The 24,577-nt window shown below is 39.1% G+C and overlaps 1 protein-coding gene across 1 annotated transcript in view; it reads right to left on the bottom strand.

Moving 5' to 3' along the window:
• Window positions 1-24,577, bottom strand: part of Ir8a (Ionotropic receptor 8a) — a 107,181-nt gene that overhangs the window by 25,492 nt on the left and 57,112 nt on the right. The window contains exons 6-9 of the mRNA XM_068229057.1: window positions 19,491-19,694; window positions 17,179-17,406; window positions 9,790-9,889; window positions 2,264-2,441 (exon numbers count right to left, since the gene is read on the bottom strand). Coding sequence (XP_068085158.1) covers window positions 2,264-2,441; window positions 9,790-9,889; window positions 17,179-17,406; window positions 19,491-19,694 — 710 coding nt within the window. The remainder of the gene's footprint in view (window positions 1-2,263; window positions 2,442-9,789; window positions 9,890-17,178; window positions 17,407-19,490; window positions 19,695-24,577) is intronic.

Raw genomic sequence — 24,577 nt, 5'->3', positions numbered from 1 at the left:
AAAGGCAGTGCACACTCTGGTAGACCACAAAAGTCGAAGATGAACGATGAACTCTTGCAGCCTGTCAAAACCATTAATGCACAACGCTATTGCCAACAAATGATTAATTTAAATCAAGCATTGATCAAAAGATGACCGGAATGGGCCAGAAGACATGGCGAAGTGATTTTGTTACACGGCAATGCGCCGTCTCATACAGCAAAACCAGTGAGAGACACCTTGAAATTGCTTGGATGGGACATCCTTTCACACCCGCCGTACTTCCCTGACCTGGTGCCATCTGACTATCACCTCTTTGCATCAATGGGGCACGCACTCGCAGAGCAGCACTTCAGCAATTTTGAGGAAGTTGAAAAATGGCTCAATGAATGGTTTGCCGCAAAAGACAAGCAGTTTTTCTGGCATGGTATTCATAAACTAACTGAAAGATGGGTGAAGTGTGTAGAAGCTGATGGCCAAGATTTTGAATAAACAAAAGATGAATTTCCCTTGAAAATTACATGTTTCCTTTACCACAAAAACCAGCAAAACCTTATGCATATACGTGGTACACCTCTGATCAATGGGTCCACGAGCACTGGAATGTCATTCCTTTCCCTGAAGTTGGGTATTGTTATTGTTAAATAATGCAAGTTTTCTGTGTGGTTATCAGACCTATTACAAGTAAAAGAAGTATTCAGCTGAGTTGAGATTCTGAATGCTACAACAGAAGTGATGTGACAGTACGGCATGTCCATGAACAAAGTTGTCAAAAGAAAAAATCATGTATACTGTATATTATGCTTGTACGCACGTGGTCTTTGGTAGTGTGATTGTTATTATTTATGTATACGTATTAATTTTCAAGTTGAAGAAAATAGCAAATTATTTTACATCCTCCCAGGCAGTGGAAAAGTGAAGTATAACAAGCGTAAGAAACGGCGATGAAACAGTGTCATGTTTTGTCAAGTACAAACTGAGAGTACCCCTTAAAATTGTTTCTTAAAGAAAATCACTGATGGAAGAAAGAAACTAAATCAGGCAGCACAGTGCAGTAATTGCAAATCAAATCACACATCAACTTCTGTTTGGTGGGAAGACCAGTGGGAAACTCTCCAAGTCTGAAATATTATGTGAGAAACAGACTGAAATAGATATCTCTGCTGTCCCTTTTTCCTCAATAGAGCATAAAAATGGTCTTAAAAAAATGAAAAATGGTAAAGCAGATGTACTGTAGATACAGTAGATGCAGTATGAACAAAACAGGTCAAACAATTTGTAAATGTATCCAAACAGTGTGTTTAGGACTGTTTAGCAACTTCCTCAGCATCTGCAACATCCTTAAATTATGGAGAAAATCAAAATGAGAAAAATGGATTATCACAAAGAAGTGTGCTAGCACCAACACTGTTTAATTTGTACACAATGATCAACCAATCCTACCAGCCCACCTTGTGGCCTCATATGCTACCTGCATGGACAGACAATGACATTTTTATCAACAATGAAACATTTATAGGTAATTCCAGAATAAAATTGACATAACTTGCAATAATCTGACCCATTCTCTATTTTCCAAATAATCCTCGATGGAGATTTAGTGAATTCAATTGCCATGACAGGGTATTGTTAAGATGTATGGTTTATGAGGCACCATGAATATAGACGTGATATTTTCACTTTCACTATCACCGTCATGGGGATCACTTTCTATCACAACAGTACATTATATTACCCTGCGTTCTAGCTCATCTAGTTGTGAAATAATAATTTCATCGCTAGTATTGTCTTCCTTGCAAATTTCATTTACCAGTACTACAATTTTTAGCTGATCAGCTGGAATGTGTCGACACTTGTTACTTGAAGCAATAGTGGTACTAAACTGAATGTGAAATATTTGACTGGTATCCCTTGTTCAACAGTTCTAAACTGATGCAAGTCAAGGTCAGACCTTTAGAGTCTTAAAAAAAAGGAACAAAATGCTGGGCTAGTGGCAGGCATGTTTACATTTACAAACCTATACCAGGCAAAGAGCTTTGTGGTAAGAGCATTGGCTAATAGTCAGTACTTAATGCCATTTTGACAATTTTCATTTCCTTTAACTCTGCAAATAAAATTAGTGAGGATACCAAGCTGTATCCAATTGCTTATAATTCTCTGTATGATGACATAAAAGGATACCACAGCAGAAAATAAAAATTAGAAGGAAATGAAGAAAAGATCAGCATGTTTTAAATCAATAATCTCTTTTAATATTACAGCAACATATTTTGTCTGACAGTACCTGCAAGGATAGGGATACAACTCCTTGTTGTTCTGAGCACTGTACGGTGAATACTTGTCAAGAATCCAGATCATGAAGCCTGTAACCGTTAAAGCTCCCACGATACTGAGCCACACTTCCAGTCGCAGGACAGTCATGAACTTGAATAGAGATGTTTCCCTCACTGGTTTACGAATCACTAAAACAAGAAACACATTCAATAACATTAAGATTTTATGTCAACTTTTAACAGTACTAATTTTGATGTTATTTTAAACTTAAAATATGGTAGTTTGAGTGCAAGAACAATTCCCTGTAAGCAGCTTGTTTCTGAAACAGTGAACTTGTATGTAACTAAGAAAAACTTACTAGATGTATTCTTGGTTAAACCATGGGAAATTGTTGATAAAACTGAGGTAATTGAAGGAATAGGTGACCATAAGGCTGTAATAATGGATGTAGGACTGGTACCAAAAAGGCTTAATAAGAGGGTCACACAAGACAAGAAATTATACAGAAAAACTAAAGTTGATGAATCTGGGACTTACCTTAAATCACAATTCAGTTGTTGGACAAGTGAAGGGAGTAATGTGGATACACTTTGGGCTAAATTTAAAGGAATCATTTGGGAAGGAGAGAAGAGATTTGTACCTGTTAAGAAATATAAAATGACCTCAGACCCTGTTTATTATACAAGGGAAATAAGAAAATTAAAAAGAAAATGTAGAATAGTAAACAGGAAAATCAAAGAGGGTAGGGAGAATAGAGAAACTAGAAAACAGCTAATGAGGGAACTGAATAGAGTGAAAAAGGAAGCAAAAGAGAATTATATGAATGGCATTCTTCAAGAGGGTAATGACCACAAAGGGAAATGGAAAAGGCTGTATTCATATATCAGGAATCAAAAAGGAAAAGGAATCCAAATTCCTACAATGGTGGGAGAAGGGGGTGAACACTATTTAACAGATACTGAGAAAGCAAACCTCTTCAGTAGGGAATTCAGAGATTCAGTAGAAGATTGTCAGGACTTGGAAACCATAACAGAAGATAGAGAGGGAGAGACACATAGGGAAACAAGAAGCTTCTCATTCACAAATGAAGATATTTTCAGAGAAATCCAACTGCTTCAGCAAGGAAAAGCAGCAGGAAGTGATCAAATTACTGGGGAGGTATTAAAGACAATGGGGTGGTATATAGTGCCTTATTTAAAATTTCTCTTTGACTATGTCATAAATAATAGTGTAATACCAAAGGAATGGAAGGAATCTATAATAATACCAATTTATAAAGGAAAGTGTGATAAAAGGAAACCAGAGAACTACAGACCAATCAGCCTGACCAGTATAGTTTGTAAAATACTGGAGAGTTTAATAGCAAAGTACATCAGATGGATATGTGATGATAAAAATTGGTTCATGAGGAGCCAGTATGGATTTAGAAAGAAATTTTCTTGCGAGGCACAACTGGTGGGATTTCAGCAGGACATATCAGATCAGTTGGATTCAGGAGGCCAGTTAGATTGCATAGCCATAGATCTTTCCAAATCCTTTGATAGAGTGGAACATGGAATATTATTAAAGAAATTGGACCGAGCTCGATAGCTGCAGTCGCTTAAGTGCGGCCAGTATCCAGTAATCGGGAGACAGTGGGTTCGAGCCCCACTGTCGGCAGCCCTGAAGATGGTTTTCCGTGGTTTCCCATTTTCACACCAGGCAAATGCCGGGGCTGTACCTTAATTAAAGCCACGGCCGCTTCCTTCCAATTCCTAGGCCATTCCTATCCCATCGTCGCCATAAGACATATCTGTGTCGGTGCGACGTAAAGCAAAGTAGCAAAAAAAAAAAAAAAAAAAAAAAAAAAAAAAATTGGAGGGAATAGGATTGGACATTTCTAAATTCAAGGGTTCAGAAAGTCAAAGTAGGAAATAATATATCACAGGAAGAGAAAGTTTGGAAGGGAATTGCACAGGGTAGTATAATCGGTCCGTTACTTTTCTTAATATACGCAAATGATTTAGGGAACAATATAACATCGAAAATAAGATTGTATGCAGATGACATAATTGTTTATAGGGAAATAAATAACATTGAGGATTGCTCAGAATTACAAAGGGACCTTGAGAGTATCCAAGAATGGGTTGAAGAAAATAATATGAAGATTAATGGAGGCAAATCAACTGTTACAACATTTACAAACAGGAGCTTTAAAACTGAATTTGAATATACTTTGGATGAGGTAGTTATCCCTAAAGATGGCAAGTGCAAATACTTAGGTGTGAGATTTGAAAGTAATTTGCACTGGAAGGGTCATGTTGATGACATTGTTGGGAAAGCATACAGATCGTTACATGTCATAATGAGGCTACTTAAAGGATGCAACAAAGAATTAAAAGAAAAAAGTTACTTAAGTATGGTTCGTCCATTATTGGAATATGCAAACAGTGTTTGGGATCCTCACCAAGAATACCTAATAAAAGAACTAGATGGTGTGCAGAGGAAAGCAGCAAGGTTTGTAACAGGGGATTTCAGGAGAAAGAGTAGTGTATCAGAAATGTTAAAGGAACTTGGTTGGGAACCTTTAAGTAAGAGAAGGGAGAAAACTAGACTTATAGGATTATATAGAGCCTATACAGGAGAAGAAGCATGGAGAGATATCCGTGAAAGGCTTCAGTTGGAAAATAATTATATTGGTAGAACTGACCACAAGTACAAAATTAGAAGGAATTTTAGCAGAAACGATTGGGGTAAATTTTCATTCATTGGGAAGGGCGTGAAGGAGTGGAACAGTTTACCAGGGGTAGTGTTTGATCCTTTTCCAAAATCTGTACAGATATTCAAGAAGAGAATAAACAACAACAGAGAAAATAAATGAAATGTTAGAGGGCATTCGACCAGTGCAGGATATTGTAAATAAAAAATGTGTGTGATTAAATTAATTTCATCCCCTGGTCTATGGAGTTTGGACAGCCCAAGTAGGGGACTGCCTGTAGGGGTGAAGTACAGTGCGGACTTCGAGGGCCCTGGGACCGCTACGGTAGCTGTGAAGGCCCTTCAGGAACTCTGAAAAGTGGTGGAAAAAGGGGCTCTGGTTAAGACGCAGCAGGTCGTTGTGCTACTTAGGTTCCAAAATGGGTAAAATATAAATATGTAAATAAATTCAATGTTAATTTTAATCTTATACCAGTTGTATATTATTATTAGAAGTAATTTCACATACTCTATATGAGTTGACTATGTTTGTAAGATATTATAAGTAGAATTTTGTAAACAATATAAATTTATTAAGGATGATGTGTGTGTTTAATAGAACAAATTATTAGCATAAATTGTATAATATTTAATTCTAGGAAAATTTTCTTCGTCTCTTGTTAATTTAAAATTTAGTGCTTGACAATAATGTATTTTAGTGTACCATTTGCCACTGAGGTAGACACCTCATTTGCAAATAAAGAGATTTTGATTTGATTTTGATTTGATTTGAAATAAGTTACTCCATTATCCTCTCCAGAAAAAGTTGCTATATCTTAATCTAAAAAAATTAAGTCTCCTGGGTTTTAGAAACAATGAGAATAGAAGGTGTCTCCTGAAAATGGTTGTTCAAAGTAGGAGCTCTTAAGGAGTGAAAGTGAAGCCTGAAGGAGAGAGATACTGGGTGAGTGGGAAAGAGAGAGAGGGGAGTGAGTTGTATGGATGGCACATTTTATGAGAAAGAATTCAAGAATTACAAAGTAATACAGCAAAGTAAGACAGTCCTATTTTCTGCATTTAGGACAGCACGACAAATTCATCTCACCTCATACCCGACCCCGTAGGGAAACGGGACAAGGGTTGGACAAACTAGATATTTCTTCAATGTCACCAACTTGGTGATGTCAGGGCAAATTGTTTAATCATAACAAATGCATAACCCTGCTTCCAGTGCAGCATCAGAGAAGCGTGACCTAGTTTTACTGTTATTCAGGTTCATGACTGTTTGCAAAGGTATGTAGAGCCAAACATAGAAACTATCTAATTTGAATGCCAATACATGGGTAAACAGAAACTCTTTTTGTTCTGAGATCTCATAAATTGCAAGAAGACTGCCTTGAATATTGTACCTATCTTTCAAAATTATGTTACATAGAGACCTCATCAGTTCTCTTTGGAATTTAATGGATCCTGCTCAAAATGTATGGAGAAAGGCAGCATAAAAATGTCATTTCTAAGTCATTGTCTAATAGTTTAAAGGTTTCAAAGCAACTAACACTTGGACAATTGGAATTCTTCAAAATCGTTCTCCTGTAACTATTTTTTGAACAATGATAGTTGCATCTTAAAAGTATGAATTCTGTTCCGCATAGCAGCAGTGAACACATTTTTGCCTTGCAAATATTTATAAATCACTGAGATGATTTGTCTGCTGAAAAGGCAAGGTGAGCAATCCAGTACATGTGTTCTTACATCACCACAACTGCAGCATCAGGGCACCCTAGTTCTCAAACATTACCTTTGTGCAAATATTCACAACTACCAGGTTCTTGCTCATATTGTTACATATTCTTAAAACATTTCAGGGAAGCCCCAAAATGAAAAGCAGCCAATGATGTTGTACGGTACTAATAAGATAACTTACCCTAGAAGAATTATTACAACAATCAACTTGAACTCTGGACAGCTTGTTACATTCTACACAGAAATACACTTTCACTGTTCTTGGACTCTTCAGAGCTACCTTGGAAGTATGCCTCTTACACATTAATGATACCAATGACCTCATTGAATAAAATAATATCCAAGTAATTCATATGTACAACTTTAGTAAACAGCTCAGTTCAGAGCTTTTAAGTGCACAATATTTGAGAAAAGACTGACTGAATATAAAAGATGATGTTCCTTACCCCAGAATGGAAAAAAGAGTGATCCTATTGAAGGAGTGTTTCAATCCAAAGATGGGTGACGAATCCTGAGGGATTATATAGCAGTGAATGGAGGGATCTATTAAAAATTATTGCTGATGTTATTGTTGTCACAGTGACATAAAATCCCTTGCACATGCCTTGGGTGTCTACAAACATGGTAAAGTTCCTAGAAATGCCCACCATTATTTTTGAACCAAGATCACTCATGCCTTGAGTGAATGGCAAATCGAATTATACGAGGAAGTTCAAGATCTTGTGCTCAGTGGATCCTCTAAGCGGACAAGAATTGTAGTCATTCCAACAGGCTCAACTCATGGATTTAAAACTGACTCTATTACTACAACTTGGGGCCTGTGAAACCTAACCATTGGATGGTGGTGGTAGTGGTGGTGGTGATTTTTGTTTTCATTGGAAGTAAAACTAGGTAACCATCCTCTATGAACAAGTGAAGGAGAAACAAAAAATTAAAATGAAATGTATTTATTTATTTATTTATTTATTTAATGAATGAATGAATTTTTAAAATGAAATATAACAAAAATTATTTTAAGCAAGCTGAGGTGGACACAAACACATCAAAAGGAAATGCAAGTTTCCTGAGTAAAGAACACTTGAAATTTATTTTCAGTTGAATAATCCACTCACACATAAAGTGAATGACAAGATCAGCAGTGTTCTCATCATTGGCTATTAGGAGTTTGAGTGTTTTGTGGAGGCCGTGGTTCCAGGCCAGGGAGATGGCACAGCTTGTTGAGGATGTAGGCCACAACGAATTTGGTATCACATGAACACATTGGGAGGTCTTCCCTCTTTAGGAGTAAGAGTGCATAGATTGTACATGTTCAATCTTTACCTTATGCAAAACTATGGCATCACTCTGTGGAGGCTGGAAAGAGGACTCCCATGTGGTAGTTGTTTTCTTAATTACCTTTTGCTTCTAAGGAGTTCATATAGCTAGCCACTCCAATTCCTAGGACAGCAACATGTAGCTGAGAACAAAATATCCGTACCAAGTACATTCATAAATCTAGGTGGTAAAAGTTCTGCTTCTTTTTCCACCTTGATCTGCCAGTTTATTGCCTGCAATCCTCATGTGGTTTGGAAGCCATAGCAAGATGATTCTGGTGTCAGCATCATATAATCTGGCTAGAAGATCATGAATCTGCTACGCTAGTGGGTGTTGTGGGAAATATGTATCAATGGACTACAAAGAACTTAACGAATTGTCACACAGGAAAGTGGTTTGTTTGTATTTCAGCACAAACAGCAGAGCTTCTAAGATGGTGAAAAGCTCTGCAGTATAAATGTTACAGGCACTAGGAAACAAGATCTTGGTGCTGACATCATCAGAAATGAACAAGCATCTAACATTCTCTTCTACTTTAAAATCATCCCCAAACACAGCCAACAGCTCTGAACAGTTGACAGCTTGCTCTTCTTGAAGCTGATAGCACATCCTGTCCAACAGCTTAAGTCTGAATGGTATGTAAAGTTATGGCTAGGTAGGGTTCACTAGAGTGCAGATGTAAACAGGAATATGAAGAAGAAAATCTCAGATGCTGCACCCTCAGAAATGAAGTTGATCTGGGAACTTTTACATCTTTTATTTAAACTAGAAACCAAACCAAACCAAACCAAACCAAACCAAACCCCATGGCACTTAACGCCCTTGAAAGAGCCTTGGCCTGCAGATTGTGAGGGGTCGTGTGGTCAGCACGACGCATCCTCTCGGTCATTATTCTGGGCTTTCGAGACCGGGGCTGCCATCTCACCATCAGATAGCTCCTCAATTCTAATCATGTAGGCTGAGTGGACCTTGAACCAGCCCTCAGGTCGAGAGAAAAATCCCTGACTTGGCTGGGAATCGAACCCGGGGCCTTCGGATGAGAGGCAGGCAAGCTACTCCTACACCACGGGGCCGGCTTATTTAAACCAGAAAGGTAAATTATATCAAAATGTGTTTATAATTTTTATTCAAATGCCTTACACATATTAAACTATACAATTTTATTGATTTCATAAAGTATAGATGTGTTTTGACAATGAAATTATGTATGGCTTTTAGTGCCATGAGTGTCTGTCTTTTGATTTGACGCCCATAGGCAATCTGCGTGTCATGATGAAGATGAAATGATGGTAAAGATGTCACATACACCCAGCCCCTGTGCCAGCAAAATTAATCAATGATGGTTAAAATTCCTGACCCTGCTGGGAATCAAACCTGGGACCCGCGTGGCCAAAGGCTAACACACTAACCATTTAGCTGGGGAGCCAGACTGTTTTGACAATGTTTCCTTGTGTAAGGTATGGCTGTGTGAAACTGCCGAGAAACATACCATCTCTGCTTTTTAATTTTTTTTACACTTCGACCATTGATTTAATGTACCGTACATAGAATTGAATTTTCATGTACCATGGCTTAAACTGAAGCTGAAAATCTGGATTACCTATATCACCTTGCAACCAAAATAACTTATGAACATTTTCGTATGTATCACCCTCTGACTCCCCTTAACAACACAGCCTATAGGAAATTAATACTGGAACATCCAAGAGTTCCTATTTCAATTTTCAAAGGTATAAATTCTGACAAGGTATTGAATTTATCGAATTAAATATATTTAAAGTAAACAAATCTCAGTTTACTTACCGATTGAAATACCTGACTGGTCAAAGTAAGGAGCAACAAAATCTATCACTTCCTCCCTTTCTGATGTCATTGTCAGTGGTGCAATAATCATATCAGTCTCCTAAAACACATCAAATTACATTTAAAGATAGATATTACAGGTTACTTTGTTGAAGCTGCTGTCATTGTGAAAATATGATTTTATGGAAAACAATGGGCTGGTATGAAAAAGCAATTGTTTTGTTATAATGCATGAGACAGTTTATTAGAACAAAACAGGAGTAATTTAAACTCTTGAGTGATGAACTATTTCATGTTAGTATATATTTGCACAACGTAAAACATCTCTTGTTGCTTTCTTACCTCTAGCTTGACTGTGATCTTATCAATGGTAGGATAAATAAATCCCTCAAGAGAGAATCAAGAGTGTAACACTAAATCATGAATATACTATTTTATATTTGTTAAGATAATCTCAATCCTATGAGGAAAGTATTTTGTAACATAATATCTCAGTTAATATTCATTATTGCTGATCATTGACCACATAGAATTATCTTATAAACTGTTACATTTTTTTACATTTGGCTCTACGTCGCACTGACACAAATAGGTCTTATGGTGCTGATGGGATAGGAAAGGGCTAGGAGTTGGAAGGAAGTGGCCATGGCCTTAATTAAGGTACAGCCCCAGAATTTGCCTGGTGTGAAAATAGGAAACCACTGAAAACCATCTTCAGGGCTGCTGACAGTGGGGTTTAAACACACTGTCTCCCGATTGCAAGCTCACAACTGCACAACCCTAACTCCAGGGGTCACTTGCTCAGTAAACTGTTAGATATTTGGTGCAATTCTTTATTAATTTCACTCTGTGTTGTGCATAAATATATAGCGTTATCTATAACATAGCTTTAGTTCTTTCAGTATTCAGGACAAATTGTGAGAACAATACAAATAACTTCTCTATTATATGTTTTGCAAATTTTAAAGGAGTAGAAAAGTGATACAACATCAGTTATTAAGGGAAGGAACACTTATATGGGTCAAAAATGTTCAATTTTCAGTTTATTTTTTCTTTATGGAACATGCTTTTTTTGTCTTCATTGTGGTGAAAAAAATATTTGTCATAAAATATTAATGTACTTCACTTATTTGGACCCACTCTGTCATACGTGTTCCCACATTTTTGTAACTTTAATTGTTCTTTTTCTTTTCCTTCCTTCTTTTCTTTCTTTCTTTCTTTCTTTCTTTCTTTCTTAATCTGTTTACCCTCCAGGGTTGGTTTTTTCCTCAGACTCAGCAAGGTATCCCACCTCTATCATATCAAGGATAGTGTCCTGGAGCGTGAGACTTTGGGTCAAGGAGATATAATTGGGGAGCAAGACCAGTATCTCGCCCAGGCAGCATCACCTGCTATGCTGAACAGGGGCCTTGTTGGGTGATGGGAAGATTGGAAGGGATAGACAAGGAAAAGGGAAGGAAGCAGCTGCGACTTTAAGTTAGGTACCATCCTGGCATTTGCCTGGAGGAGAAGTGGGAAACCATGGAAAACCATTTCAAGGATGGCTGAGGAGGGAATTGAGCCTCCCTCTACTCAGCTGACCTCCCGAGGCTGAATGGACCCCGTTCCAGCCCTCGTACCACTTTACAAATTTTGTGGCAGAGCTGGGAATTGAACCCGGGCTTCCAGCGGTAGCAGCTAATCACACTAACCACTACACCACAGGGGCGGACAACTTTAGTTGTTATACGTGGTTTTCATCATACCAACAGAAAAACTAAAGAAAACAGTTGCATGTAATTCTTCATGTTAGAAAATTCTATACACAATGTGTTCTAGGATCTGATCCTTGACATAAGTACTGTATTTCAATTTTGAGAAATTGTTAGTACTGTATTGCAAAAATGAGAAAAAGTTATATGAAAGGTAATGATTGAGGGGAAGAATATGTTTTCTAAAGGAATATATTAGGGACTGTAGAATACCGGTACTAGAAACACTGGTAACTAATAAGAGACAAGAGAGTAAGAGCCAAGCAATAGAAATGAAATATTTAAGAACATCGATTAAAAAGACAAGAAGAGATAGAATTCAAAATATTAAAATCAGAGAAGAGCTAAATATAGAACCGTTAGTACAGAAGATACAGAAAGCAAGACTGAGACAGTTCAGACATGGAAAAAAATGTGAAAGGAACTGGTAGCAAGAAGGGAATTGGAAAGAGAAGTTAAGGGAAAGAGACCAGTCGGAAGACCAAGAAGAAGGTGGATGGATCAGATTTGGAAGGACATTAGAGAAGCTGGATTGGATGTGACGGAAGTAATGGAGCAGGAAAAGTGGAAGGACAGAAAGGAGTGGAGGAGGCTTGTTAACCACACCTGGGGGACTGGAGTGGAACATTGATGATGAGAATACCGGTATGATATTTTTGTGATTGATATCTTTAAATATTTATACTGCAAATCTCATTTTCTTAAAAAGAATACTAATGCAAATTTGGTAAAAAATTTAATACTAATTCCCAGGATTAAAAAATTCTAATGCTATTCAATAAACATGCAAAATGTTGTTCTATTAGTATTAGTAGTTGCTGGGTTATAGAAATTCAAATTTTACTGAACTGGAGCTGGCAAAATGTGTACTTCCCTTCTTAAGAAAGTGTATTTGGCATATTTTAAATTTTGAGATCATGATAAGCGTGTTCTTGACAGGTTCTTTAATTTTTATGCTTGTGACAGCACAATGCAGAAGAAAGCTATGTAACTATGCACAGACATTCTCTTGTTTAATTGCAGTGCTCATGCCTGAACATCAGGATCACATACCAGTAGTACATAATGTTTGCTCACATTTTGTGAGATAGTAGATACTATACCCATAATATTTAAAGAAGCATTCTAACAGATAGGACTGGAGGGAGGAGCATTGCACAGTGTTGCCACATTCCTGCATTCCGTTCTCCTTCCCTTCATTTCTGGCTCACTTGTTTGCTCGTTCAGACTGCTCAGAAGTGAGAGGTTTGGCCACTCCAAGCAACTTGACCTGGCCAGCAGGCTTATCTCCATGGCAACCATAACCCCTACTCCCTTCTTCCCACCCAGGTAGCCAGTAAACAGACCTCCCATTAAGAACTGTCAGAATGCATCTTTTAATATTACGACCATAGATTATCCATTCTTTTTTGATTTTATGCCTTCATACAGAGTTTCTTAAATGCAAGAGTGATTTCTGGCACTTAGGCTATCAATATTTTGGCCGGCCTTCCCCTTGGACCTTTTCCTTGCACAGTGAGCTTTTTCAAGTTGTCTCTCTTCTATTTAATTTGTCCCCAGCACCACATTTCATATTCATCCATATGATGTATTTCTTCTATCTTCATTTTCCTAGTTTCATAGCCAAAGAGGAATAGAGAGAACAACACTAAGGTCTTAAGAAGATTCTGATTTGTGTTTTGTGTTATTGCTTTATTACATCATATCTTATGCAGTTTGTCTATAGGATTGTGCCAAAGGGCAATTCTTTACTTGATATCTTTTTCAGAACTTCCATCATTGCTTAGCAGTGAGTCTAAATATACAAAATCATATGAGCTCACCAGACAAAAAATTAGTTATCCTAGTGCACACACACAGATGGATCATTAAGCCTGTACAGATGGTGCAATGAATGAATTCCGTGCTCAATCACCTCGTGAGAGGCCATTGCTCATACAGGTGCATTAAGTTGTGCCTCTTCAATGGACTAGAAATCATTGAACGTGGACAGTAGCTGACTGGCGGAGCATAATGTAGTCTGTGTGCACTGCCTCTCCGTGAGCATAATGCAGTAGTGATCAGGGAGACATTGATGTTTCAAGCGGACGGTGTACATCAACATGGGTAGATGTAAGGATGTGACTAAGTGGTAAAAAGGGGTAATTTTGTTTCATACAGTGCCAGAAGTTGCTGGATTTGTTGGTGTTTCACAGCGGACTGCTCAACATGTCTACAAGCAGTGGCGTACTACATATGGTCACAAAACATCAGGGAGACATTGATGTTTCAATTATTCAATCAGAATTATGATCGGAAAAAGATCCTGACTGAGAGGGACCAGAGATGGATGGAAATTCTAATGTTCCCATGGAGGGAATTAGATATTTTTCCACCAATAGAGCATGTCAAAAAACAGATCAGATGTAAGGCTTTTCAGGCATTTGCTCTATTAACCAGCGTTTTGTCTTAGGTCTGACACTAGACTCATCAGAGTGGGAAGTGTCAGACCCTACCCACTGATGCTGGGGTGTATGCAGGTAAACTTATCAGAAGCCTAGTAAATAGAGCAAATGCCTGAAAATCCTTACATCTGATCTGTTTTTTAGGGACCAGAGATGCGTTTCATGACTTGTGAATCAAAAGTGCTTCCAAAACTGACAGGAATTTGCTGCAGTCAGTGAATTAAGGTCCAGCCCAACCAGTTAGTGAGAGAACATTGCGATGGCAACTGCATGCATTGGACATTTGGAGTCGGTCGCTTCACAAGACGCCATTGCTCACACAGGCATATAAAGGTGCGCGTCTTCAATGGGCTAGAAATCATGTAACATGGACTAGCTGACTGGTGGAACGTAATGTGGTCTGGAAGATCATGTTTTTGCCTTATTCCAATGACGCTCGTCATCGAGTGCACCAAAGACCAAATGAAGCATTTCATCCTGGATGTATACAAGGTCAGGTTCAAGCCGGAGGTGGGTCTTTGATGTTTTAGGGGTGTTGGTCCTGCTCACTGAGGTGACCACTAACATGAATCAGCATGTTTGTTGAAACATTCTGGATAATGAGGTGTTGCCTTTCAGTGAACATCTGCATGATGAGTATGCTATTGATACCCCAAGATGACTACAGCAAAGTTCATTGGGCTGGACGCAAATGTGACTGGTTTTATGAACACTTTGCCACTCTATTACATCTCGATTGGCCTGCAAAATCACCTGACTTGAACCCCACTGAAAATCTGTGGGACATGTGGGAAAAGCGGGTAAAATGCTAACATCAACATCCCTGCAATTTGGTTGAAATGTGCAATCAAATCATTAGCGAGTGGCTTAACCTGGATGTGACGTACCTGCACAGCCTTGTGGACTCACTTCCTGACTGAATCTAGGCGGTTTTCAAGTCCACAGGTATTAAATGACGCTTGTAATTATTTCTCCATGGGTGACTAACTTTTTGTCTGGTGAGTTTACAATCTCCTTACCTGTTAACCAACCAGAGAGTTCTGACTTATTCCTTTTATCAATAACCACCACCTTTGTTTTACTATGGTTGATCTCCAGGTCAAGATATCAGCTTTCCTTCTCTATGCATTCTAACTATGTGTTAAGTTTGTCTTTACTGCTTGCAAGCAGGGTTATGTCCTCTGCAAAACTCAAATTAGTGGTTTGCCACAAGCAGAGATTCTCCCTTCCCAGTCAGTTAATACTCTTCTCATGGTGTAGGTACTCTGTATAAGTTATAGGGTTGAGGTGATAAGATACGTCCTTATCTTAACGCCTTTTGAAACTACAAAGTTGTTGGATAAATTACTGTCCTCTTTGGCTTTGGCTGTGCTGTTCTTGTACAGGCCCTCATTGTAATGAAATGAAATTGGTCACTCATTTCACCTAAACTGAGTGAGTTGGCTACCAATCCCGTGGACAACATTCATTCTTTGTTACAAACGTAGATATTAAACCATCAAAATTGGGAATGCATTTGAATTCTCGTATTGTATAATCATGGTTTTTATTTATTTTATTCTGTAACTTCCCCAATTATAGGGTTGCCATTAGGTTAAAGTAAACTTCAGTTTCCAATATACAATTTATCATCACTGCTTAAGAGGTTATGAAAGTTACTGCAGCATCTAATAAATTATATTAGTACCATGACGAATATAAGAACAAGTGTGAGGACTCCTCGAGTTCAAGCGCGCCCCGCCAGGCAGCGCTCGAGTGGGCAAGCTCCACAGTACCGATCAGCTGGTCTTAGGAATCATTCCAGAGGAAACGTGCTATTCCGTAACTGATAAGCATATACACTGGCTTTCAAAAAACAATGAGAGATTACAATTAAAATACCACGGCGGTGTACAATGGAAAAAATCATACATGGGAATAAGAGCTACGGCCTTCATCACACGTTGCGGAAAGCACAGGTTACAGATAACGAGCACAGAACTCCCAGTATACTAAGACAAACGCCCGTGAACTGTTTAAAGGTAATACTCTACATACCAACTCAATTTGTCGGTTACTGGACTTTCGAAAGCTTGCGTAAAGATTTGGCGGCAAATTAGGGAAAATGTGAGACACTGCTCCTGGACGTAACTTCTATTTCACACCAGAGATATCCCCTTTTTCACCATTCACTATAAAATTATCTGAGTTTACTATCAAATCATCAGGGATATGAACATGACAAATTCTGCTATTACGCGTTAACTCAGCATTCTTCCGTGGAATAGCTCTGGCTCATTTTTCAAATTGATTTCTATCCTTCCGTGGCGAAAAATATCGCATATCATCAACTATTCTACTATAGCCTAACTTACAGCCAGGCGTAAAACAGTACGACATGCTGAACTATTAAATTAATCAAGCCACATAAGATACATACTTGAAGTTCATAACATGAAGTGAACAGAGTTTAGGAACTGAATGCAAAGAAAAATCAAATTTTTCACTTAAATATCTCGCACAGTAACGTCTCCCGCACTTCTCTATACCCGTCTTACCGGAACTACCGGAGCATGTGTTGGATATAGTCGCTTGCAGTGCTTGCAGTGGCGGGACCACAAACTGCCATGCTATAATGGCTGAGTCCTCACACTTGATCTTATATTCGTCATGTTAGTACTGTACTGAATATGAAAAAAGTCTCTCACATAAAATAGAAAAAAAGGCAAAAAGAAAAAAATGCTAGTGGCTTTACGTCGCACCGACACAGATAGGTCTTATGGCGACGATGGGATAAGAAAGGCCTAGGAGTTGGAAGGAAGCGGCCGTGACCTTAATTAAGGTACAGCCTCAGCATTTGCCTGGTGTGAAAATGGGAAACCACGGAAACCCATCTTCAGGACTGCCGACAGTGGAATTCGAACCCACTATCTCCCGGATGCAAGTTCACAGCCGCGCGCTCCTAACCGCACGGCTAACTCGCCTGGTTTCTCATATTTCTAACTCCTATGTCACAGTATACAATTTTCTCCTATCTCTTGTGCAGTTTATGATTTTGACCTAGAAAGTTTATATTTTGCACCATCGACAAATATTATTGCAATATAAAAGTAAATTTTATTTATTTTTGTTTGTCATTTAGAATGAACTGAATTGATTTCATTTAATATATTAGTATAGGCTTAATGTACAAAATAATATATTAATTTACTCACTCCCATGGCTAGATCCCCAACCATTCCATCCCAGGTACCATCTGATCTTCGAACTCCAAACGATCCATTTGCTGGCGCAACAATCTCGTAATCAAAATCCATGTATCCAGGTTCTGCCAGTTTCTTAAGCAAATCAATGCAGTAGCCTTCCCATATTGGATTGCCTTTCTCGTCCTTTTTTATTTCATTCGTTTGTGAATCACGAACCATATAAGACCAAGGAATTCCCTGAAAACATTATTACAGAAAGATGAACATGGATGTTAATTAACTTTTTAGCCAGCAACTATCTGTTGATTTAACGTCTTACTCCGCAAGCCTGCATGCACGGAGAGTTGGTGGTATGAAAATCAGCCTGTACATCGCAGGCTATTTCTGGCAAACTATAAAGTGATACATCTATTCTTATATTTTAATATTGGCTTCCGCTAAAATGCCAAAACTAAACCTCACAGAGTCAGAGCCATGACGGGCCTTGGCCTACCATGCTACCGCTGCTCATTCTGAAGGCCTGCAGATTACTAAGTGATGTAAGGTCAGCGCGATGAAACTTCTCAGCCGTGGTTTTTGGCTTTCGAGACCAGGGCCGCTATTTCACCATCAGATAGTAGGAATAATGGATGTCGAAGCAGCCTTCAGATCTAGGTACTGTAAATATCTCTGACCTGCCTCGGCCCGCTGAGTACCACAGCGACAAATTTATTGCGATGGTGCAACATCTCGCTCGCGGAGGCCTCGTGCTTTGAGTGCTCGATTATGTGCATTCGGAATGCAGTAGCGAGCGAACATATTGACCAATTCTGGTCTCATTTTCTTCGCATAGTCAGGTCAACACGTATAAGAGATCTTACAGCGAATAAGTGGCTGCGTGAACATTGAAATTTTGCGACATTTCTGAAAAATCGGCAATTTTATCAACTTTGATCCCTTACGTTGGATGCTATTAGAAAGCTCCTACTGATCTAGAGATGTTGGTAGCACAACAGCTGCTCCACAACCTCTGGGGACAAAGTTATATAGGGTGGAAATTTGTGACTTATTTTTTAATTTACTTCGTAACTTATCGGCTTTTGAATGTAAATTCCGAACCATGATGTGTATTTCCTTGGATGGAGAATCGTACAGCCTATGTAATCGTACCATTGCGGTAAACTTAGGGTAATCAGGGCAGAAGCTACGTGTTATATGAATTCTTATTTTTATTTGCTCTACGTCGCACCGACACAGATATGGCGACGAAGGCGGAGGAAAGGGCGAGGAAAGGGAAATAAGCGGCCGTAGCCTTAATTAAGGCTATTTCCCGGATGCAAGCTCACAGCTGCGCGCCCCTAACTGCATGGCTAACTCGCCCGGTATGTTTGAAATTTTGAAAATTGCCGAAGTTATTGAAACACAGATGTTCGGGATATATAATTAGCCATTCGAGTCGCTAGACGTTATCTGGTTTGAGTCCCGTTGCTTGATAAAATTTCACCATCAGATGTTGGCCGCCAGGGTAAGAGAGGTGGTGGCATACAATTTGTAATCACTAGATTGTGTGCCAAACGCCTGAATTCAATTCCAAATCTCTCCGCAATATTCATATGGATTTGGACATATGGTGCTGTTGATGTTGATTCTTCCGTTGGATGGAGGTGATAAGCCTTGAGCAGACCCTTGGCACTATACCGTAGGAGTAGGCTAATTACCGGCACGGGGTTTCACCCTCTCCCTTTCCACCGGCATATATAACGTCATTCATTTCATCTCATTAATCCTCTGATATGGTGAACGTCAGGAAGAGCATCCAGTCGTAAAATCTCGCTACGAAGATTAACCTCTCTTCATACCCGGCCCTGTACAGAAACAGGACAAGGATTGAACACACAATTACGATAAATTATGTATTTTTAACGTTTGACTTGCTTACTGTTATGTACAGCAAACAAATCTCTATAGTATCTCGCCACGTATCTTTCCATCTTGGCAGTTTTGTTAGAGGAGGATAACAGGTGTAAAATCAATTAATTATCTCCACTAGAATATGAATAAATACCAGCAGTTTGAATTATAATTTATAATTTCCAATAATAAATACCATCCAACTCTCCTGCACTGAGCACTGACAATGCCCAACGTTTATGTCGTAAGGTTACGTCACACTGGAATAAAAGGAATATGACAGCATTATGGAATATCAGCTCTGTGTTAGAATAAAGCAGTCCTAATAGTCTTCCTTATTTGTGTTAACGTAAAAGTCATAATATGTGCTGAGCTGCAATGATTGGTTTTGATCATTATAGTGAAATAATAAAATATCGTCAATACTTCACCTCAGCAGTGCCAACACGGAAGAAGCGCCGAGTTTGTTCAATAGACACGTTGTTCTTTACCACCAACCCTCCAGGTTTCGTCCAGTCTGCCAACTTCTCCTCCTTACTTCCATTGATCAGGTTGATATCGAAGTCAGATGTCATGAACAGCATTGGCTGTGGACTTTCTTGAAATCCTACTCCAATATTGGGATCCGTTGTTGACTGAAAGGTGAACAAAAATGCTTACACAATTTGACAACAAATAAAACAGACAGTGCGCCAGTTACCTGAAAGTTATGTATAAAGTTGTAAATAATTTGTATGCTATTTTTGGCTAAATTTAGGTATAAATATGCTTCTAGTTGTTGTCTGTGACGTTATTATTATAACTACTATACTAGAAGTTCAAGGTTCACTCAGTACAATTTTCTTAGCAGGTGAACCACTCGCAATGTGGAATAAATTCAAGTACCTGGGCTCAGTTATTACCACCGATACGACGACTGATGATGATGTGAAGCATCGCATCAACGTTTGATGGACCAGATAGACCACCACCACATATCCGTCTTATGTAACAGGCGGATGTCTATAAAGCTAAAAAGCAAGATATACGAGATTGTTATTATACCTGCCCTCACTTACAGGTCCAAGTGTTGGACAAAGCAAAAGAAGCATGACCAGCAAATGCATGTAACGGAAATGCGGATGCTGCGATTGTCAGCGGGTGTCAGCCTCTTGAACCGACTGCGCAATGAGCATATACGAAGATCATTTAATACGGCCCCTATCAGTGAGAAATTCTAGGAGCGGCAGTCGAGAGATGAAGATCATCTCGTCAATAGAGCTTATACAATCGAGGAGCCAATGAGAGGACGCGGGCGTCCGAGAGCAACATGGTGGCATACACCCGGAAAGGCCGTGAATAGAAACGGCGTTCTAGTGGCGGAGACATCCAACCGCAGGGAGGACTTTGAAAGGATTAGAAGAGCCGACCCTGAGTGATACTTGTGGACATACATACGACCAGAAAAGAAGAAGAAGAAGAAGAAGAAGAAGAAGAAGAAGAAGTACAATACTAGATTATAGTAACTTTTATCATCAAGTCTCTTCTTTATTATATGCAGCAGAATTTTAGATACATGTGTCCGGCTCCATGGCTAAATGGTTAGCGTGCTGGACTTTGCCCACAGGGGTCCCGGGCTCGATTCCCGGCAGGGTCGGGAATTTTAACCATAATTGGTTAATTTCGCTGGCACGGGGGCTGGGTGTATGTGTCGTCTTCATCATCATTTCATCCTCATCACGATGCGCAGATCGCCTACGGGGGTCAAATCAAAAGGTTTGCATTTGGCGAGCCGAACATGTCCTCGGACACTCCTGGCCCTAAAAGCCATACGCCATTTCACTTAGATACATGTGAAACTAGATTGATTGTTCTATGCATTTTACATTTTGAAGCAACTGTTTTCTTTGGAAATGGAATCATTACTGATGTACTATTCCATTTTCACAAAATATGATCCGATACTCCTTCCACAAAACTTTGTTGATTTTTTTCAGTACCTGTAAAACGTGCCGTAAACCCTACTGTCCATCAGCCTTTTACTTCAGATGTGCGTGTATAAAGGAATATTGTCGACTTTTGACGTATAGGAAATAACAGTGAGAAATGCAAAGAAACTGATACGACGGAGATGTAGGTATTACTGACGAAGTTGTGGTCTCACTGTAACGGACAGAGTGTAAAATTAAAATATAAGAAGCAAGACTGAAGTTGATACAACCATACTGGAGAGTATCGAAGCCAAAAGGCTGAGGTGGTATGGCCACATGAGGAGAAGAGTGGTGGCTCAAGAAAATTCGGAAGTAACAGTCAAAAATACCCAGGACAAGATGAAGGCTTCGGAATGGTGAAGTGTGGGCAGCAATGGAAAAGTGTGATTAAGAAATGAAAGCCGAAGAAACGGGTAAGCAGAAAAGTTGGGATCGAGAGAGGCCGCCAAGCGTAATCAACTCATCTGTAACTTCAATCACTAATAAATACCGTATATTCACAGTTCGTGAACAATCCGAACCACACAGTCATGCTTAAGGTATACAATAGTCACCATTCATCACGTGCCATATATCTGCAGAAAATTAAATTATTCCTACTATTTAGCGAGCTATGAACTGAAATTTTCATCTCATACATCGATTGTGAGTTAACATTCAAAATCGTTAAAAAAAACTAGAAAAAAAATCATGTTCTTTGAACTTACATCTATAGCAATGTACTGACATTTTATCCAATCTGCATATCTCTCCTGGTGATATTCTAGTCAGTTTTGATGTCGTGTCTCTGTTCACAAGGGTTACAATCATGGCCAGTTTGCCTCTGTAGGATAAGATCTTTCGTGGTAACATCGTTCATCTGTTTCATCTTGTCCTCATCACCACTACTTCAGTTTTCATGGTACAGTGTATGAAAAAATGTATGGTGTTGCCATAGGATTGCCATTAGTACCAGTCATCGCTAATTTCTGTATGCAAGATTTAAAAAAACGCTGTCTTCAATCTCACACACTTAAGTCTTCCATCTGGTTGAGATATGTCGATAACACATTTCTCATCTGGCCCTATGGTGAACATGAAATCCTTATTTTTGGAGCACTTGAACAACATACAACCAAACATTAAATTTATTATGGAGATTGAACGTGGAACAAGTTTGCCGTTCTTGGATGGTTTGGTTTCTAAGAAATCTGATGGAAATTTAGGTAGCTCGGTTTACCGTAAACCCACCTATACTATAGTGATTTTCTCTCATCGGTTGGCCGGCAGGCGCGTCCAGCTTATGTGCCTCCTTGTCGACTGTCACTTCCCGTCACACAGCGCAGCGACAGCACGGAAATGTCCGCACTTCGCAGTTCGGGTCCGTGTTTAGAACGTGTATTAAGTCTTGATCTGTCACTTCAGCTGTTCTCGAGTTGTGAAGTTTTACTTCGGGGTATAATTCTCATAATGCCTCCACATGTGTACATGGTAGAGGATATGTGAAAACGAAGACACCATGCGGAAACTCGTAAACAAATTAAGAGGAACCGGTTCTTTACTCGATAAGAAGCGAAGCGTTAAAAAGCGTGTACTTAACGAGGGAAAAGTAAATGAAACCGCAGAAAGATTAGAACGTACGCCTACAAAATCCCTAAGACGACCTGGACAAGAGCCGGGGTTTTGAAGAGCTCAGCAAGGCTACGAAAATGGTAACATTGAAACCATGCAAGGTAACTGTGTTATTTTCTTTATTCTTAATTACTAATTTTATTAATTCTTATTTTCTTAATTTTAATTGTTATTTCATGTTTTGCACGGATAAAGTGAGCGAAATGCTGTCCTTGTTGCTACGCCGCGGAGCGGGGAGTGATGAGTCAACGGGAGGCAGATAACCTGGTCGCACCTGCCGGCCAACCGAATAGAGAAACTCACTGTAAAATATATCTTCATGGGCCTTCTCATCACCTTCCTTGTCAAAAGCGTGCTGTGCTTAACACCATTATCAGCCGAGCAGGTGAGGTTTATCAGGAGGATAAGTTAAACCATGAACTTCAGTTCCTAACAGTGGCGGCTCGTGAAAAAATCGTCCTACGTGCTACAAAAAACAAGCTAAATACGCTGTTTTAAATCTGCATATTGCCATGATGAACAACGCTTACTTCAAACTTGGTAATACTACTACTACTACTACTACTACTACTACTACTACTAATAATAATAATAATAATAATAATAATAATAATAATAATAATTGTTACCGAGTTTTTGTGGTAGTTATGCGTGAAAGAAGGTGCGGGGTGGTGAACAGGTCTCAAGCTACTAAGAGTAAAATTAATTTAAAATTTAACAAGGTTATATTTTCTTTTCAAAACAAAGAAATAACAAGCATGGCAGGTACAAAGTAGCAAGTTCACAGGGTAGTTACAATATTTACAGGATTTGGGCTTCGCGCCCTGACTGCACAATGCTAGGGCAATCTGCTCAGTTTTACCCCACAGACACAAGTTTCAACAGAGGGGCAGAAAACCCCATTCATGCCTAGGAGCCCTTGCTCCAAATTACACTGAAAAGCCTCCACGAGGCATACAATACTCAATTTTCAAAAGAGCCACTCGCTCTCAAATTTAAGCCTCTCCCAGGCCACACCAAACTCCACCTTCAAGCTGTCCTCAACGGACGTAAACACAGGGGTAAAATACCCAATCTACTGAGGTCTATTAAATGAAAAGGAGGTTAATTAAATGACCTCTAAAATAACAATTTGAGAGGAGGCGAACTTGCACTCCTAATACACTTTGATTAAGACCTACTTGGCACTAGGCCGTAAATACAAGGGCTAATCCCATACTAAAGAGGTGACTTAAAAAGAGAATAATTTGTTTTACGTTAACGAAGAATAGGTTGAGAAAAATAAGTTCACCTCAAAACAATATGAGTGGGAGCTCGAGAGGGTTAGCACTCTCTATCCCAGTATGTAGCTTTAAAAGAGAATATATGAAAAGAGTAGTTACATTTAGGAAAAGGTTACATGGTGGAACGCTTCGAACCCGCCCCGAGAGTTAAACTGCTGAGCTAGCAAAGAGAGAAGTTATTAATCGGCCATTACCTTGTTGTTGACCGCTGCCGAGGAAAGAGGCGCTTCCCGCCCCCTGCTATGTACTTTACACACTGAAAGATGGAACAGAAGTGGCGCAGAGACCCAAAAATCAGCAGTTTATATCCTCTCGCGGAAGGTTCTAGGCGTTAGGGGAATGAAAACACCCGCCCACAATTACTTTATTGGCTAGGGTACAGAAACATATCCAAGTTGGGGGAAGATACATCGGATTGGTCGGAAATTACGAAAAGAAATTCGGGATTGGATAAATCTAAAACAAGGGGGAAAATAGGGGTATACAGCCAACTTAAACAATAACAGAAAGAAATTTAGCAAGAAACAAACATTTGAAATAAAAATTTCTCCAACAAAATAGTTCTTTGACTCCGCACTAGGGTGCACTATTGTTGATCTTCAGTAGTGTCCTCTAGAAGAGAAAGTTCACACTTCTTACTTCAAGCGAAACAAA

This window comes from Anabrus simplex, chromosome 8 (genome assembly GCF_040414725.1).
Source record: "Anabrus simplex isolate iqAnaSimp1 chromosome 8, ASM4041472v1, whole genome shotgun sequence".
Classification (NCBI taxonomy): Eukaryota; Metazoa; Arthropoda; class Insecta; order Orthoptera; family Tettigoniidae; genus Anabrus; species Anabrus simplex.
The sequence above is the reverse complement of the archived record's forward strand: the minus strand, read 5'-3'. Positions and strand labels throughout refer to the sequence as shown.